We start from the raw sequence: 20,461 nt of genomic DNA on the forward strand, positions 1-20,461 counted from the left end.
CACTCATCACCAAGATTAGGGCAGCATGGTGCTGAAGAGCAAATGTTTTGGAGTTGGCACTAACTTAACTTGGATTTGAATCCCAACTTTGACACTTACTATTTGGATCTTAGGCAAGTGACCTCACCTTTTTGGGGAGCCTAAATTTTCTCATCTGGAAAAATTGGATAATTAATACTGACTTTATAGAGATACTGTAAAGAAAAATAGGGTAACATGTGTAAATAAATGGCTCCGAGCAGAGGCTTACTGTGGAGGTAGAGATGAAGAAGAAGAAAAAGACGATGGTGATGCTGATGGTGGTGCTGGTGGTGGTGCTGGTGGATGGCGGAAGTGGAGAAAAAATGGAATAAAAAAAGTAAAAGGGAAAGAAGAGACCTTGAAAGCCTCTCCACCCCTTGCATCAACAGGGTTTATAGCGTGAATAAAGTGTCACTGTATAAGAAATCAACTATATGTATTTTTACCAAAAGAACATAGGATAAATATAAAAATGTACTTTAACAGAACTGTCCCTTAAGTTTGCTAGAGATAGAATTTATGATATTAAGTAATTGCTGAAAAAACTGAGGGGAAGATGCTATCACTGCAGAATGTTTAAAAACAATGAAGTAAAGGATTTCTTTTAATGCCATGCAAGAAAAGTAGATGTTAAATAAGTAGAACTCTTGATGAAATCCAAAATATAACTAGCAGAGGATTTTACTGGAGTGCTTTCTGTAAATAATGAGAGAAATATCTTTTCTGTTTTAAAAAAATGTTTATGCAGGTAATATTTTAAAATACTGATCAGCCTTCATTCCCTTGATTTGTAATTCCACACTCTTTCATGTTTCTGCAAGGTGAACTCTAGAGGAAGTGAGGTGAATATAAACCATGGACAATTTGGCATGCATCTATAAAAATACCCACCCTTGGCATGAATGCTATTCATTTTGGCAGGAGGCTTTTATACCTTTTAAAAACAGATTACCTTGTATGTCTTTTCTTTGTGTCTTTTCATTTTAATCTCCAGTTTTAAAGAGAAGTAAAACTACTTTCTGAATAGCGCTGTAGGCCATACCAACTCTGGTTTCTCATAGTCCGGGAACTGAAAATTTGAATAGAAACTCACAATTAATGAAGTGTTAGGTGAATTTGATTTCATTTTGCTTTTTAAGTTTATATTGTCAGCAGGCCCTGACTTGATTGTAGCGCTAAAGCAGCCATTTAAAACAAATTGCCTTGAAGAGAGGAGCCTTCTGAACGGAGATCCCTTCAAGGTACTTCGTTTTAAATGAGTGCTCTGACAGCCATGCCCTTGACCCTGCACTGTTTAAAAGCCTTCCATGTTTGCGCTGCGCTGGATTAATACAAGAATAAACCAAAAACACAAAACACGGTATCTTTTTTTTTTAGAGATACTGTGCTGCAGCTGTTAATCCTTTGCTTATACATACTGACCCCAGGCAGTGGCTAGGATGGCACCTGCAAACTAACGGCCCAAAGCAAGATGCCCCCAGTGCAAATAGACAAGGAAGGTAATTTCTGTCCTTCTTGCAGCTGAGAAGCTCATTCAAACAAGCCTTTGGGAAGAAAAAGTCCACCAAGCCTCCATCCTCACATTCAGACATTGAAGAGCTTACTGATTCGTCCCTTCCAGCGTCCCCCAAGTTGCCCCACAATGCGGGTGACTGTGGGTCAGCCTCCATGAAGCCCTCGCAGTCCGCCTCAGCGTAAGTCGCTCCCTCTGCCGGTTGCGGAAGTATTTGTTAAAGACAACTTCAGGCCAAGCCTAGATCTGTGTTCTAAATGGAACTGCAGCACCATCTCTATACCGATTATTTTCAGATCTTCCTTAGACTAGCAGACAGCATTTGTTTCTCTTCTGCTTTCCATACATTAGAAATTGAGTGTTCTTGATCTCATTCTCCCCTTTTCTAAGTTATTATTTTCACTTCTTTTCACTTGCATTTGTCCATGTATCTGTCTAACTGTGCATTAAATGCAGGTTACCCCTTGTCTGGCCACCAAAGAAACGGCAAAATGGCCCTGTGATCTACAAGCATAGATCCCGGTAAAATGGAGTGTGATGCATGAAAACTGCAAAGATCCTGGTTCTAACCTAAGCAGTGTTCACTCTTGCTTTTTCTAAAATCACTCGCATGCATTTCAACAATGACTACCTTCTCTGTCCTCCTGTTTTGGAAGTAAAATTTGGTTTCCTCAAGCCAAACTTCAATCCTTTGTTCTTTAATTGTGTTAGATGATCTAGCATAATTTTTTTTATAGTATCCCACTAGTTGATGTTACAAGAAAGAATAAAACATTTAGAATGTAAAACATGTGCTCTGATAATTCTCTTTGTTCTATATACTATTTAAATGAGATTTCCTTGTGTGCCCAAGACAGTGGCTCACCCAGAACTCATATAAAGCAGGGCCACTATTAGAACCATTTAAGACTCTTGTACACCCTGTATAATTTCCTGACTTAGAGGAAGGAACATAGCACTATCGTTTTGTGACCAGCAATGAGTCCCCACATTTTAAATGGAAAAGATATTCATTAACATAAAACAGATTCTTTTGACATACTTCCTACAAAGCTGTCTATAGAACAACGATAGGATATAATGTATATTACCTTCAGGCAGCCCCCAAGTAGCCTGCTCATTTGGGTTGAAACCTGTGATTCAGTTTCATTAGCTGATCTCCTAAATCAGCTGAGCCTACCAGGAGGATTATATAACACTCATCCATTATTTAAATATCCAAAACTAATCTCCCTGATTTATTTTCTACAATATTTAGATTGAATTTGATCGTAACCTGAAGATAGTATTGTGGCAAATAAGGTTATTCTTTGCAAAATTTTACAAAACGAGAAATCAGCATTTTAAGGACATAATAACTTTGCTTTAAACAAATTTCATGTTGCAAATAGAGGCTCAAGTCCCTTGAAAAATGGTAGAATGAGATGTAGTAATATTATGACTTTTCAGCTCCATAAACATCAGCAACAAGGGAATTTTGAGGATCACTTTATATACAGTAAAGATAGATTGTTTTTAAACTTCAGAAAATAGGAAGAAAAGATTAAAAGAGACGGCTACTATTTTCAGTTTTGAACCTGTGAATGTATTACTGTCTGTAAAACTCTTTTTCCTTTTCTCTAGGTATTGCCAGCAGCAAATAATCTATGTACCTGCTGGATAATATTGCAGTTCAGCTTTTAAAAGAAGCATTGCCTTTCGTAATCCTCTGGCTTCCCCAACCACTGATTTTGTGCTTGTTTCTTTCTTCAGGATCTGTGAATGCACAGAGGCTGAGGCAGAGATAATTCTGCAGCTGAAGAGTGAGCTCAGAGAAAAGGAATTAAAATTAACGGATATTCGGCTGGAGGCCCTCAGCTCTGCTCATCATCTCGATCAGATCCGGGAAGCCATGAATCGAATGCAGGTCGGTCCGAAAGCACCTTCAGGGAACAAACAGGAGAGATTTAAAATGCTGCTTATTCTCTTCTCTTAGTTATTATAAAAACAAATCTCATGTTTAAATCCTTTTTGGAAATGCACTCTGTTTATTCAGTCTCTGCACCTCATTTCTCAATACTGGATGGAGAATTTTGTCAAATCCAGGTTTGGAAGTGGAAGTGCAAACTGGCCAGTTGCACTCAAGGACCATTGAAGGCACTGTACTAGAGCTAAGGTTCTAGAGAAACTACTACAGCCCTTGCTTCTTCACTTTTCCATGATTTACCCTTACGGTAACTTTTTCCTATTCTTTTGAAATCTGACTTTACCTGTTTTCTATTGAAAAACAAACGTAATGAGGAATCAACAGAAATATAACACAAGCTTTCTAAATATGAAAGTAAGTGTGATATAGAATGCCATCTGTAGAAGTAAAGCTTTTCTATTTTTTGGAAGCATCTGAAGGCTAAATTCAGAATCAGTCTGTGCTCAGACTAAGTTTTCGTTTTATTATGGTCAACCAGTAATCACTTGGTACCACAAGATGACTGAAATAGGAAAAGCTCATTGCTGAGCAGATTCATCTGCCAATGGATATATTCATCAATAGGCTTGTGTTGTTTTTATGAGCTTAGTGCCCCATTTTGAAGGAACAAAAACTTTTTCAGACGTTAGTTAGGATCCTGAGGTGGTAATTTTAAATCACCTTATTTATATTATTTTTGTTTTACTGTGGTTTTCAACTCTCCCTGAATTCAGAGTATTACAAACAGCATTATTTTCTATGAGGTTTTAACATTACTTTCATTTAAAATTTTTTTTTTAATTTTTTATTTTATTGAAGCATAGTTGATTTACAATGTCATGTTAGTTTCAGGTGTACAGCACAGTGATTCAGTTATATGTATATAACTGAATATATATATACATATATAGATTGATATAGATATAAAAAGATATTCTTTTTCAGATTCTTTTCCCATATAGGTTATTACAAAATATTGAGTATAGTTCCCTGTGCTATACAGTAGGTCCCTGTTGGTTATCTATTTTTATATATGTAGTAGTGTGTATGTTTACTTTTAAAATGAGAAATGGTATGAACTCTTCAATTATGTTATTCTTAATTCACATAAGACCATGTCGTATTTGGAAAACTCCTCAAATATATGATAGATTTTTAAAAAATTCTACTGGTTAGTGTGTGTATTTGTGAATAGCTGAATATGTATATGTGAGAGACAGAGAAAGGGATTCCTTTTCCTTCTTTGGAAGGAAATCCTGTTTTCATAATTTGTGTTTGTTTATTTAATATGTCACCACATGGTTTATTTAATACATGAACCGATTGACCCTGTTAAAAGAGTTGGTACCCTTTTCTCAATCAAGCTAGCACTATGTTTTTCATGTTTTCCATCTTCACAACAGAATGAGATTGAAATACTGAAGGCTGAAAACGACCGGCTGAAGGCAGAAACGGGGAACGCTGCGAAGCCAGCTCGGCCCCCGTCTGAGTCCGCAAGTAGCACTTCCTCCTCATCCTCACGCCAGTCCTTAGGACTCTCTCTGAACAATTTGAACATCACGGAGTCTGTTACCTCAGGTGATTTTGTGCACACACCTGCCTGAATCAAAGCATACCTCTGACTTCATAAGCCCGGAGACCTTGAATTTGGAGACCCTTACCCAAGCTGCAGCTCTCACCCATACCCTCTTAAAAATGTTAACGGCCTAGCTCTCAGAAATAGTCCTTTTTCCTCTTATAAATTTATTTTACTTCATTATCATTTTAATTTCTTTTATTTATTTACTTTTGGCTGCGTTGGGTCTTCGTTGCTGCACACGGGTTTTCTCTAGTTGTGGAGAGCGGGGGCTACTCTTCATTGCGGTGCGTGGGCTTCTCATTGCGGTGACTTCTCTTGTTGCAGAGCACGGGCTCTAGAGCACAGGCTCAGTAGTTGTGGCACACGGGCTCAGTAGTTGTGGTGCACGGGCTCAGCTGTTTCACGGCATGTGGGATCCTCCTGGACCAGGGCTCAAACTGGTGTCCCCGGCATTGGCAGGCGGACTTTCAACCGCTGTGCCACCAGGGAAACCCCTTCATTATCATTTTAAAAGAACATTCTGTGTGAAAGAGTATGAAGACATAGAGATATGGTTTTCATATCATTTTTTAAAACAGTTACTTGTGTTTGAGAAGTACTTCCTCCAGGGTTACAAATAGGATGAAAAAGTAATACTCTCAGTGATGATTGTTAGTACTAATGAATATAATACTCAGAACTCCATACAATTTGATAGTGTTTTAAGTGTACGAAGCCCGTATACAAGTGTATCAGGACCTATTCCTAAATTTGACTAGATGATCCTGCGTGATGTGGCCCAGGGAGAACATAATGCTACTACATCACCCAGACTGCAGCTCTATTAGATTTTCAACAAACAAAAAGAACACACTGGATTCTATTATTGTATTCAATGGTACTAATGATGGAAAAAGGGTACAGTTTTATTCAGTTGCAAATAGAATCATATGACATAATGTTGTCTTAATAGCTGATGAACTATTCAGTTATAAAGTATAACTGCTCCTCTGGCATCGAATCATTCTATGTATATAAGACTTAGTTGAAGAAAGATTTACATGAGGATCCGCAGTGATTGCAAAGCACAGCCACTAGATGATGCTTGGAAACCAATAATATGTATACATGTTCCTGGGCAATTTTAGATCCCATGATAGAATTGAGAAACTTCATGGCTTGCCTTAAATTACACCAAAATATAGAAAAAGAAGATAAAGATGAAAAGCGAAAAAGAAAAAAAAAAGAAATACAGCAAGCTGATATTGATGATATTTTAATGAATCATATCTCTTGCTTCTAAAAGGTCAGAATTTTTAAAATTCTACTAATTACGTCTGCCCTTGAATGGCCCAAATGCATACTTGCTTTCTTCTTATAAAAGGTAACTAGAAACTAAAAGGCAAGTAGGAATTTCCTGAAGTTCATGAAAACAACGTTTATACCATTTGGCAGGGACTGGGGAAGGAAAATGAATTTTGAGAATACTCATCAAGTAAAAGAAATATTGGTAGCTAAGAAAAAACAGATGTCATAATTAAATGAACTTATAAATCATTAAGTAAAATAAAACTATGGAAATATGGTAATAACTTGAATGTGTAAATTGTCTATGAAGTGTTATCATCCACATTCTTCAAAAGATGGGAAAAAAAAGAAAGAACAAAAATTTTAAATGTATAGAATCTGAGAGTCCTGAGTCACATCCTATACATTGGCTTGCCGGTGATGAACCTGAGAGAGGTGAGGTAGTATCCACACCTAGTGGCAGTCAGTGCCTGCCTATGTCCTGGAGCTTCACTTCTAAGGAGAGAAAAGGACTGGTACCTTATAGGATGGCTTAATGGTGGGATTTTACTGCCTGTTACATGATTTTGGTTTAGCCTATGGAAATATGATAAGGTCTGAAGGAGGCAAATTTAGTACTGAAGGTAGTTTAGGAAGAACAGCCATATAAAAAGGAAACCAAAATTAATGTCTAGGAAAGACTAGGACTCATAAAGATAAATATAAAATCAAAGAAATTAAATTTACATTTTCTGTGTCCATCTAACTGATGGCCGTGATTCAGAATTTGGGGCAATTTGGTGAGGAGAGGTGTTTTTTTTCAAAAATGTGTTTTATAATTACCCGTTTCATGGTTTATTTTTAGTCCTATATTATTTTATTTCCTCAATTATTTTTCAGTAGCGATACTTGTGTCTGAACTAGCAAGAAAAATGTAAATCACTTGACATCACTTGACTAGGATACTTTTCAAGTCAAGTTTTCATTGCCTTCACTCTTGTTTAGTGGGTTCAAAATTGGAAATCAAAAGTGCCTTTATGCTGAGGCTTTTTAATAGAAAAAGTTTCTAGAGTTCATGGTTTGTTTTTTTTTAAAAAAGAAGTAGGCAGGAGAGAGGCTAATTGACAAATGTCCAGTTCCTGAAATAATAGTGCATGTTCCATACATCCAGGGAAGACAGAAGTTTGAAAAACCTTCAGTTTTTGTCAGAATTTCACTTGACTGTAACCAGAGTGGCAAATCTTTTTTCAAAATGTTGACAGAGGACTCTAACTTATTTTCCATGAAACAACACAGAGAACCCTTATCTCAAACTGGCTGTTATTTGTTTTTACTCAGAGTTGTTTGTTCAGGCGATCATCCCATCAATGTACTGTGGGTGGGGGGGTGTACATTGACTCACTCACCCAGAGTGAGTCATGATGTGCTCCTTCCACTGTCAACACAAGGAGTTAGAATAAACACACAGGGAAAAGGAGTAATGGTTAGAACAGATAAACTTACTAAACACGGAGGATAAAGTGCTTTAAAAGTGTTTTCTATTATGTTCTCAATAACCCTACGAAGATGGTGCTTTTGTGCCCCAAGAATTAGGAAAGTGATTATGATAATTTTTCAAGATTATGCATCCAATAAGTGATAGAGCTAATATTTGAGCCCAGATCTGGATGATTCCAGTGCCTGACTCTTAACTACTGTATTCATTTTGCTTAAGCACTTAAAACATTAAAGATTACCTTGTTGAGAATGTATACTCCAAAAGAGCAGGGAATTCATCTTCCTTCTCACCATGGTATTCATTCCCAATGCCCAGCACAGTTCCTGATTTCTTTTTTTTTAATAAATTTATTTATTTATTTTTGGCTGCGTTGGGTCTTGGTTGCTGTGTGTGGGCTTTCTCTAGTTGCGGCGAGTGGGCGCTACCCTTTGTTGTGGTGCGTGGGCTTCTCGTTGCGGTGGCTTTTCCTGTTGCGGGGCACGGGCTCTAGGCACACGGGCTTCAGTAGTACCAGCATGCGGGCTCAGTAGTTGTGGCTGGTGGGCTCTAGAGCGCAGACTCAGTAGTTATGGCGCACGGGCTTAGCTGCTCCGCGGCATGTGGGATCTTCCCAGACCAGAGCTCGAACCCACGTCCCTGCATTGGAAGGCAGATTCTTAACCACAGCTCCAGCAGGGAAATCCACAGTTCCTGATTTCTGTGATGCTTAATAAACTGTCAGCTAAAAATAAATATTTTTGAATATTTATGAAGTTATGAATAATTGAGCAAAGTACTAAAGAGGTAATTTGGTCATGAATTACAAGATATTTAGATGTGAACGATAAGCCACTTTAAACTTTTGAGAAAAGGAGCAAGAAGAGAATTAAAATGACACTTAAGGACGAGGTTTGAGTTGGATAGGAAGAATGGTGAGAGACTGGGAGGATGTTATACTAGTAAAAAAAATTAATAAATTTCAGTAAGGGAGATTGTCTGACAATTTAAAAATTTCTAGCAAAAAATCTCCATATTCCTTAAACTCTAAATGTGCTTTTGATTGTTATGGTGTTATGGCATTTTTTAAACTCCTTCCTTTTGCAAAATTGCATATTCCTAATTATTAAGATAATAGAAGCATTTTATTTTCAGAAGGCACTTGATGAAATTGTTGCTTCTATAATGGTACAGTCACAGTCCTTGGCTCTCTAAATTTACACTTTGAGCAGTTGAGTCCTCTTGTCACCTGGCACATGTGCTCTTCAACACGTAACCAAGTTCTCTTTGTCCCCAGAAAACTATCTTCATATTAAACATAATAGCATCCTTGTCAAAGGAAAACATATATGTGGGATAGTTTGCCTTAATCATTCTCCAAACTGGACATTAATCTCATATATTTTGAAAATTAATCTTTAATCACATTTTAAGGTTGGTGGGTTAAAGGTTAGCTAGCTTTATCATGCTTCTGTAACTCTTAGCTGATTACTAGAAGTATTATTTTGGTTTTGAAGCTATAAGCATAAAGAGAACAGGAAAGCAATAATTAATATATTTCTGCGGGGAAGTATAATGCCATGGTTGAAATTCAAAACATTACCTAAAATTATCAATACGAGGTGAGTAGTCATATAGCAGGGAATGTGCCAAATGCTTGAAAATCATTTCAGTTGACAGTCAGTCTCACCACCTTTGCATTCATAACTACATGGGTGATGAGCTTGGATGTTTTTGGTTGGATAGAAAACTCAGATTGCTTTTCAGTTTGTCACGGTTATAATGGTAACTGACTATTACTCAGGTATTACTCAGACCTGTGCATAATAGAAAAAAGGAACCCCTTATTTCCTCATGTAAATGCAATGGGTGCCCAACACTTGGGTGAAGATCTTTGGAAGCAGAAATAAATTCTTAGATGGAAACTTTAACCCAACACAGTCACTCATCTTCTTGGAAGCTGAGGTTTTTCAAACCAGTTAGGTTAGAATGGGTGGCAGAAAATCTGAATATTCCCATTGAAAGATGTAAAACTATGAGGGAGAAAACGATGACAGTAAAGAAATCCAAGCTAATGTGACTCTATTGTATGTGTGTGTGTTTGTGTATGTTTCTTTGAAAATTTGGTAGATATTTTGCTCGATGATGCTGGTGATGCAACCGGACATAAAGATGGCCGCAGCGTGAAAATTATAGTCTCCATAAGCAAGGGCTACGGTCGAGCAAAGGTATTTCTTTAACCTTAAGTTCTTTATTACTAAAGGATGAGAATGACCATGAATCAAATAAGTATTTGTCATAAATATACTATCAGCGGTGTTTGTCCTGGCATTGGCCTAATCTATTATAAAAGCATGAAAGTTAGGGACTTGAAAGAAATGACATCATCCTATAGGTAAAAATGTGTCTCAGTATGTCATGTTCATTCACTGAAAACAATATTGGTTGTCAGCCAACCTCATTTCTAAAACCAAAAAAGCACATTGCTTTCTTTGACATTAACATTTTGTCTACCTAAATACAGGTGATATTTATGATGTATAGAAACATGTTGCTAGAGCTGCCAAGATGATCTTTGTACAAAGAAGAGACTATAAGTTATATGGCTCTTCTAGACACTGGAAAGATATATTTTATTGAACTCAAATTCCATTGACACTACTTGTGTGTATCATTTTAAAGCAAGGTCTTAGATGATAAGGCAAATATTCTAATTTTTCTGGAATCAAATATTGCCTTCAAATTGGCAATACCATTCTGACCCTAGCCTCTTCTTGAAACTAAAACTATTATTTCAAGTTGAAATTGTAGTTCAGTGGCCAAAACTACAAATTTATAAGTATCCAAAAATGTTTTATCAGACAGAAAAACAAAAAAGTCTTTAGAATTTTAAGATAATTGAAGTTTGAAAAGTGAGCTAGCAATTGTGAATTTTTACACTGTGCATATATTCCAAGAATTCTAATGCCATAAACTTTCTGCTTGAGCTGCAGATCTGTGCCTGAATTTCCCAAGTGGGTCTTTATGTAAAAGCCTGTAATAGCCTCAGTGAAGCTTAGATAGTCTAATGATCTCTGATTTGAAAGCAGCTGCTGAAGAGCACTGTATGCATGTCCATTTTGGCTCAGTTACAATAACGCTGTAAAACAAGTTTTCTTTTTCAAAATAATTCTGAAAGATAATATTTTTGAACATTGGAAAGTAGTTGTCTTAGTCTTCTTGGGTTACCATAACAAAATACTATAGATTGGGTGGCTTAAACAACAGAAATTTATTTTCTCAAAGTTATTAAGTCCAAGATCAAGGTGCTGGCTGATTTGTTTCCTGGTGTTTCCTCTTTCTCCTTGGGTTGCAGATGACTGCCTTCTTCCTGTGTCCTCACTTGACCTTTCCTCAGTGTGTGTACTTGGGGAGAGAGAAAGAGATCTCTCTCCTACTTCCCCTACTTAGAAGGCCACTAATCCCATGATGAGAGACCCACTCTCATGGCCTAATCTAGCTCTTATTGCCTCCTGCTGGCTCCATTTCCAAATACCATCAATTGGGGGTTGAGGCTTTAATATATGAATTTGGGGGGAGGGACACAAACATTCAGTCTATAACAGTTGTTACAAAATAAGAATGGTTTGCTGTGAATTTCTCAACTTTTTCTGTAACAGATATTGGCTTCAGGTTATCTCTAAATAGTGCTGATAATCATTTACCCTTATAAAGTTAAATGTTGCAGATGAAGAAATTGAGGCTCTGAGCCAGCTAAGTGACTTGAACTAGCATCACATTTCTTAATTACATGGTAGATGTTGTGTGTTGTGGAATCCATGTCTTCTAACACCTGACTCAGTTATTTTTCTACCACCTCTTAAGGACTATGCAAGTTGGTGACTAGAATCAGCATTGTGATATATCAACTGTCTAATTATATATACTGGTGTCATGATCACTATCTCATGTAACCATTCCAGTCAATATAAAAACGGCTTCAGTTAGACTATAAATTGAATTGCTTACTTTTCTAATATATGTAGAAATTCCTCAAAATCCCATCCTACAAAAACGATAAATTTGGGACCTTTGTTTGTATTATAAAGGAGTTCTTTGCTTGACAAAATGAGTCCTGTAGGATTCCCTGGCAAGTTCTTCTAAATATTGAATTTTCTGATACATTCAAAATGGGACCTGTGAATATGTGAATGCCATACTACCATGGATAACTTATTTTTCAAAACTGGATTGGATTTTAGAAATAATCTAAATAAAAAAACAAACTGAGTTTTGGACTTAACAAAGATAAGATCACAAAAACATTATGATGAGGCTCTAGGACTCATGATATAGTTCTGTTCCATCTCTATCACCATTTCCCTCCTACCAAGCTGCTTCTCTTCAGGAATGCACCCACTGCATTAAAACGGAAGACTTGTTCTCTCCTGGCCCTTTCCCTTCTACTGAACAGATCATGAATCAGTTTTCCTTGACCATACCACTTCATCTAATCTCTTTCTCTCTTGTTTTTGTTGCTATCCTGTTACTTTGTTAGTTAGTTTGTTTGTTTGTTTGTTGGGGTATTTTGTATAATCCACTGTGTATGTCTGTTATTATAAAACCCATAGGTTTAATATATATTTTAGTGTTAATCACCACGAATATTAATATTTTTTAGTAGAAGATATCATAATAAAAAAAGACACACAGTTGGATTTTATCTTGTTTTATTTTGTTCTTACTTAGGATCAGAAGTCTCAGGCATATTTGATAGGATCCATTGGTGTCAGTGGAAAAACCAAGTGGGATGTCTTAGATGGTGTAATTAGACGTCTCTTTAAGGTAAGTTGTGCAAGACATCCTGATATTAATTTTCAAATGTGTTTCATTTTGGATGCTTCCCTTAGCTTTAATGGCATAGAGATATCTGCTTTTCCTCTCTTCCATTTCAAATATTAAGGAAAGTTTTCTCTCTTTATGCTGTTTGATATTAATTGTTCTTATATTAACCATTTCTAAAATTCTTGATAGCTAGCTTCACATCCCCATGAGTTTTGTATTTGTTGTAGAGGAGTTGGACCTCTGTTTTGACTTTCCTTTTTTGTGTATACCATTTCAGGAATATGTGTTCCGAATTGATACATCCACTAGCCTTGGTCTGAGCTCTGACTGCATTGCCAGCTACTGTATAGGAGATTTAATTAGATCCCATAACCTAGAAGTGCCTGAACTGCTGCCTTGTGGATACCTTGTCGGCGATAATAACATCATCACTGTGAACCTGAAAGGTAAAAATAAAAATGAAAAACACAGTTGTATTTTTTTACCAACATTTCTTTTCTTTTCTTTTTTGCAGTTTCCCTTCAAATTTTCATATTTGAAAACTATGTTAACCACTTTGATAATTTTGATATGATATGAGCTGTATTTATATTTAAAACACTAAAATCCTACTAAAAACACAAAAATCCAAGTAAATGAAATTCTTTGAGTTTTGAGATGTAATTTCGAAGTTTCTCCAAGACTCAGAAAAACAAATGTGATGTAGCGAATTTCAGTTTTCTAGATTTTCTCCATTATCATCTTAGATTTAGGGGAGATTCAAAAAGTTTATTGCATATTCCAAGGTAATATATTCATTCTTTTACCTTTAATTTTAAAATATGTATTCCCAATAAGTACCCACTGGGGATAGAGAATGGAAGTTAAGAATCAGGGATGAGAAATTCTCTTTGCTTTGAATAATGTGACTAATTCTAGGCAAATGGAATACCTAAAGTATGCTTGTATCCATAATCCTTGTTCATGTATGTTAAAGAGTCAGAACACATCTATATAAACTATGGATTAATAGAGGGATTTGTCAATATTTGATTTTATGATTAAGGTAATTGGGTGCGTAAAAGGAGAAACTGTTGCTCTTCTTAATTCCTTGCCAAATACCTATTATATTTATATTCTTCAAAAGCTTAAGGGGTGGTACAGCTGGGATGTATAATGAGAGCTAGAGGGAAATAAAGAGAAGGAGGAAAGAGGAAGAAAAAGAGAAGAACATACACACTTTTATACTTTTTATTTTAATTTTTACACTTATTCTTAACAAAACTACCACCTTCAAAGAGAAGGAGGATTTTATGATAGAATTCATAGTAATGCTTCCATCTCTTTGTGGAAACATAAGTGAGAAGCATGAAATAGACGAGGGAAGTCTAAGCAAAGAGGAAAAACCTGCTTTCATTTGGATGTTCACTCTGCCTTATTACTGATGTTTTCTGTCTTAAAATAGCAACACACGTGGGATCGAAATGTCAAGGAAAGTATCTTGCAAGGACTGCATTCCAATGGCTAACAAAGCCCAGTTGCCAGTTGACACTATATTTTCATTTCAAGCTTATGTAGAACAATAAGCCACACTCTTCCCTTTGTTTCTCCCTTCAGGGGTAGAAGAAAACAGTTTGGACAGTTTTGTTTTTGATACGCTGATTCCTAAACCAATTACCCAAAGGTACTTTAACTTGTTGATGGAGCATCACAGAATTATACTCTCAGGACCTAGTGGTACTGGGAAGACCTATTTAGCAAACAAACTTGCTGAATACGTAATAACCAAATCTGGGAGGAAAAAAACAGAGGATGCAATTGCCACTTTTAATGTGGACCACAAGTCTAGTAAGGTAAGTCACAGGCTCCTAAGACAACTGCTATTTATCCGTGTCTTAAGCAACTAAGCTTTCAGATTATATGAAACTTCCATATTGTACATGGAAGCATATCCAGCTCTTCAGCTAAAACTAGAATCTGGTGAATGACTAAACCCTATTTCATGAATTTGAACAAGACTGCTCAGTGACATTCAGGTATCAGGTATTCACAAGCATTGAGAATGGACAGAAGAAAAGGACAGAGTCTCTGTTGTCTGATTTCTCGTAGACATCATCTAGGAAGTATTAGAGCAGAAAGAGATCCATGCAAATACCACAGAAACAAGAGGCCATGACTCTTCCTGCAGAATCAGAGCTTTATAAAAGCCAATACTTGGTCTAGGTCATAATAAATAAGTAGGAATTAACTGGGATGTTGCAGCAATGGGGATTTGGGTGTAATTCATATATTCTAAGCAGAAATTCTGGGAGCAGCAATTTGTTAACATCATATTTCTATAGGATTTCTGCTTAGGAACCTTAGGAAATTGAATAATATTCCATTTCACCATCTGCTAAGGTTTAATGTACCATAATCATCCTGAGTGCTCTCAGCTCTTAAATAGGCATGAGGGGCTATAAAACCCAGCCAGTACTTTCGTATATTCAGAGTGAAATAAAGAATCCTAAGAAGGAAATAGTTGATGCCTAACATATTCCTAACACTGGACTATTTTTGCCTATAGTTATTCATTTACATTCTCAATCAGTGCAACCTAAGGTTCTCTTAGGAAACTACATCTGGTATAAGCAATACCTTGAAGATATCCAGATGATACTGGGTTCTGTTGTTTTTCTGGAGATAACCTGGTTAGATGATCTAAACTGACCCAGTCTCGCAGAAACCTCTGGCCTGCAAATTTTTAGAAAAGAAACATGACTCCCCAAAGCAACCCAAACCCACTGGATTCTTGACATAAACAAGACATTTAATTTAGTGAACAAAAATTTCTTAAAGGAGTAGTTCATTAAGTCCATATCACTGACCAACTGTGGGACCTAGGGCTGATTGTTAAATTTCTTTGTGCCTTACTTTTCCCAGCTGTAAAATGGGAAAAAATAGTGAGGTTGTGGTAAGGACTAAATGGGTGTGTATCTGTGTGTGTGTGTGTGTGAGAGAGAGACAGACAGACAGACAGACAGATAGAAGCAGGGAGAGGGAGAGAATAGTACAAGTAGCAAGCACCACCTAAGGGTTGCCTGCAGTTATTAATTATAGCTCTTGGTTCCCAATACTGTAACGGTTTCTTACACAAATACACACAGACACATACAGACCACCCACCCCCATCACATACACGGATCTTTGTTCAAAACTGGCTTATATGTATTTTTCAAGGAGAACAAAGGTGTGTATAAAGCATGATGGGATCTCTTAATGTGGACTTAATACAGCACATGAATTCCGAATGTTTCTTTGGAACTCAACACTATTTGGATTGTGGTTGAACCACCCATTCTCATTTCAAGTAGAGAGAGACATGGCACCTGAGGCAGAATATTGAACTCTTCTTTTTTTTTTGCGGTACGCGGGCCTCTCACTGCTGTGGCCTCTCCCGTTGCGGAGCACAGGCTCCAGACGCGCAGGCTCAGCGGCCATGGCTCACGGGCCTAGCTGCTCCGCGGCATGTGGGATCTTCCCGGACCGGGGCACGAACCCGTGTCCCCTGCATCGGCAGGCGGACTCTCAACCACTGTGCCACCAGGGAAGCCTTGAACTCTTCTTTAAGCAGAAGCAGAAAGAGCACAGTTGTTTGCTTCAGCCTACACCTTTAATGCCTCCAGTGAATTCTGGGTCTCCTCATAGCTTTATTTAAAAGCTTTTAGCACATTTTGTTTTCTTTTCAGCCAAAATGATGAAAGAATTGGCATCTCTTAATTACCCTCAGTGCTCTCTTTGGTGTTTCCTTAATGTTGATGTGACAGAACTCTTTAGAAGTTACTTCTGTTATGAAAAAAACAAGTGGTTGGAAGATAAGAGAAGAATAGATTTATTAGAGGAAACAGGCATTTTGATAAAGTTGGAAAATCACTTAAAATCAAGTTTCGAATCAGATAGATTGACTTGGATATAATTCGACATGCTAAAATAAAGTAGGGTAACTTAACATTAGTTCTAAAATTTGCCTCACTCCAAAATATACTGTTATATATAAGTTCTTTTTATTTCAGTTTAAAAAAAGTGTTTAGTACTTGGAGATATTCTTAATCAATAATAATTTATATGTCCTTTAAAATTTGATCAAATATATCCAGCACTCTTATTTTCTACTTTTTCTGAATAAAATCACTTGTGCCATTATGAGGTCAGTTTAATCTTTGTTATTACAAACTGATGAAAAACGAAGCTTGCCAAGAGCCTTTGAACAGAACAAATGATGCTAGTAAACAGTAATAGGAAGAAATCCATGGACAAATCACATGGCATTCATCACCAAGAAAGCACAAACTACAACTAACAAATGCTTATTGTTTCTTTAGGTTTGTAAGATTTGAATGAGCTGTCAGTAATGTTGCATACCAAGTCATGGCCAGAGAATTTGGCCAATTCTTGCCAAATTGTCAGAGAATCCACACTTTATTTTCGGGGGGTTGATGGTATGTGAGAGTGGTATAGAGAAATGGGGATGACAGGTTGGGATTGTAGGAAGGACGCTGCCAAGTGTAGATTTACTTAAGTAAAGGGTGAATGAGGTACGAAATAAATTCTTTTCCTGAGAAATGGAACTGTGTAACTGCTGACATGCTTTCTGCTATGCCTTCGATAGCTCTGAAGAGACAAAGCCACAAATCACTCACTGATTCCAAAAAAAGCCAATAATAAACCATCAAATGAAAAAAATCTTTTCATGTTTTTGTTCCCTCTGCATTTTACATTCTTTTCCTCTTCCCACTCTTCAAGCCCTCTCTCGAGTTGCCAGCTGGAATATTTTGATTGAAAGCAGGACACATAAACAGTTACACTTTGTGACATTTGATATGGTGGGCCCAGAGGCTAGAGATGGATTTAGTAAAGAATATGTGGCCAGCTGAAGCCACTTGGAATGTTAGGTGGGAAAAGATCAGAAAGCTGGACTTGGCAGATTCATTGTGAGTGTGTCTGGAGTCAAAATCAGAGATAGCAATGATCAATAGTTTTTGTATAACTGCTGTGTTCTGTGTATATTTTCAAAGCATGGGATTCATCTCATTATCAATGTCCATCTAGTAGATATACCTGTTTTTTTCTGCCTGATTAGATCTTGGACATGAAACTTCTAATGCTAATGTATCAGTACTTCAATCTAAGATTTTACCCTGATTAAGCTAGAGTGGGGATCATGAAGTGATTTCAAAAAGGTTTGAGAAAACTCAAGTTGTATGACCAAATTATTTGTGTATGCCTGTTTCTACTTGTGACTGGTCCATAGCTTTCATTAGATTCCCAAAGGGATCTACTACCCTTCTCAAGATGAGAGAGGACCACAATAGAATCTAATGGCCCTATTTTTCCAAAATCACCTGGTGATTCTTCTTTACCAAATTCAATTCAAACTTCTCCCGCTCCCCTGCCCCCTTCAGCTCCACCACCTCCTCCTCTCCCCCCACCTCTCTCTCCCTCTTTTGATCCGTATATACTAAATTGCTGTAATTGATCCCCCTTTCTAGAAATTGTTCTGATTTTCATGATTTTCATTCTCTCCTTGTCTCCTTCCTACCCTCTAGTAAGCTGCTGCTCAGTGCCTTTCACTGACTGTTTTTCCTTCACCTTCCAGTAAATGAAAATATCCCCCAACATTCTTTTCTCTCCCACTTCTGTTCTCATCTGGATAACTCCCTTGTTTCAACTTGTATTGGCTCCAATTGGACAGTATTGGGTGTGCCCACTCTTCCATATGGTAGGCATTTCTATTAGCTTATAAGTATGTTTTCATTAGTATACTAAATATACATGTTTAGGGATGCCAATTTCAATTCTTGTATATTTGTGATGTATCTGTGAAAATATATCACAAATCCATCTTCTTTCATCCATCTCTACTACCATTACCCTCCCACCCAAATAAACACTCTGTCATTTACTTGGACTATTGCAATTGTTTACTAACTGCTTGATTTACAACTTGCATTAAATCCCCCTTCTCTCTCTGCCTCTTTATCCTTGCACCTCATGGAAATAGAATGTCTTCTATTCATTCATAATTCTTCTTTCATAATTAAAAGCTGACCACATTAAAATCCTGCAGTGTTTCCCCACTGCTTTCTGCTCTAGGTGAAAAATCTTCCCATACTTCTACTATTTCTCTTGAGTCCCACAGTGTCTCTTGGCTTCAGCAATTTCAGTATCTCTTGACTGGTTTCTCTTCCTCCTTTGCAATATACTTACCACACTTTGAAATCATGATTCTGACTACAGCACTCAGATCCCCAGAATAGTCAATGTTTCTTCACTGTCAGTAGGAGAAGTCCAGTAGTCTTACCAACCATTCAAGGTTGCAAACTTTCCTTTCCAATTTATTTACCACTCTTTCACAAAACATATACTACTGGGTTTTTCCTACATGGATATCATATTTTTATGTTTCTGCCTTTGTTCTTCTCCATCTATGAAGAAAGCTCTTCTTCCATTTTTAAGCATCACAGTATTACCTAATCTTTAAAATAAAGGGTTAATAGCAAATAATACTGCCACCACAAAATCTTTCCCAGAAGCTACAAGTAATCTTTACATGCTCTGAACAAAATCTTTAGTGTATATTCTTTTGCAGTAACGTATTAGTTTTCACTGTGAATTTTAGTTATCTATATACATGCCTAACCTATTCTGGGCAGTAAGCATCTTGAATGTGTTTTCCATTTCTAATTAATCATCCTATCCTTCACATGTATGTTTCCTTCGATAAATAAATTTCTCTACCCTGGGGAAAACAACAACATATGAATGGTGCACATGTTTATATAGTAAAATCCAAATTCCTCTGCATGGATTCAAAGTCTTTTCGATTTCCCCTTTCATTGAGATCACTACTGCCATGGACCATTTCTCTTGCAAAAGCAGAACACCAATATTTCTCCCAACACATCACACACTCGTATCTTCCACCTCTTACGCTTTACTCTTTATTCTTCAATTATACCTCCTGCCCTCATACTCTATAGTTCTATGAACCTTAAATCTGGACTAGATGCCTCTCTTTAGTTTTTCTATAGTGTTTTATGCATTTCAGATATCACATTGCCTTGAGACTTACTTGTTGGCCTGCCTTTCTATCAACTCTAATGCCTGAACATAAAAGTAATCTCTAAATCCTTGGTGCCAGAGTACCTGGCACATAGTAGGCGCTTGCTAAAGCTGTGTTGAAAGAGTAAAAAACTACATACTTATCATTTGGAATTCTATTCATTCATTATTCAAGATCCATCATGAAATTGTTTTTTAACCCTGCTCAAGATGTACAAATGGAAAATGTCATTGTAAATATGCAAATATTATGGAAATGCTCTTACTGATTAGGATAATTCTAAGAAATCTAATTATATTTCTGGCCTACCCATCTGTGAGAGCAATCAGTGAACTGGTTATCATATTTAGATTAAAAGCTATTAGAAAGGAATAATATCTGTAAAGAACCAAGAAGCTTAATAAATGCTAAATTCTAATGTCAAGTGACCTAATGAAATATAACACATTTTGTCTGTTGTTATAAATTACAACAATTACAAGCAGATAATAACTAAATAACAAATCAACCAACCAACCAACCTACCACAGTTTTATTTGAGTCCCAGGGCTGTATTTTCAGATGCACCTCATCAAAATGAATTGGAATTTAAATATTTAAAGTCTTATTGGAAACTTAGGGGTGCCATTTTGGATTTAGTCTATACTTGAAATTATAAGGTTTGCTAAAATCCATCTTTATCATTGTAATACCAAAAACAAGAATGAATCTCAGTATTTGTGGTTTATCCTAAGAGCTCATATCCAGAATTCTTTTTT

At 36.7% G+C, this 20,461-nt stretch overlaps 1 protein-coding gene across 3 annotated transcripts in view; it reads left to right on the forward strand.

Moving 5' to 3' along the window:
• The window catches only part of NAV3 (neuron navigator 3), a 363,427-nt gene that overhangs the window by 328,142 nt on the left and 14,824 nt on the right, over positions 1 to 20,461 (forward strand). Inside the window, exons 26-34 of one of the 3 annotated variants that reach the window (XM_029206421.1) lie at positions 843 to 863; positions 1,543 to 1,715; positions 1,991 to 2,056; positions 3,287 to 3,440; positions 4,883 to 5,057; positions 9,929 to 10,026; positions 12,527 to 12,622; positions 12,900 to 13,068; positions 14,219 to 14,454. In XM_029206421.1, coding sequence (XP_029062254.1) covers positions 843 to 863; positions 1,543 to 1,715; positions 1,991 to 2,056; positions 3,287 to 3,440; positions 4,883 to 5,057; positions 9,929 to 10,026; positions 12,527 to 12,622; positions 12,900 to 13,068; positions 14,219 to 14,454 — 1,188 coding nt within the window. The remainder of the gene's footprint in view (positions 1 to 842; positions 864 to 1,542; positions 1,716 to 1,990; positions 2,057 to 3,286; positions 3,441 to 4,882; positions 5,058 to 9,928; positions 10,027 to 12,526; positions 12,623 to 12,899; positions 13,069 to 14,218; positions 14,455 to 20,461) is intronic. The other 2 variants (XM_029206422.1, XM_029206423.1) reach the window with 2 other exon arrangements.

This window comes from Monodon monoceros, unplaced genomic scaffold, assembly GCF_005190385.1.
Source record: "Monodon monoceros isolate NGI ecotype Baffin Bay Population unplaced genomic scaffold, NGI_Narwhal_1 Super_Scaffold_6, whole genome shotgun sequence".
NCBI lineage: Eukaryota > Metazoa > Chordata > Mammalia > Artiodactyla > Monodontidae > Monodon > Monodon monoceros.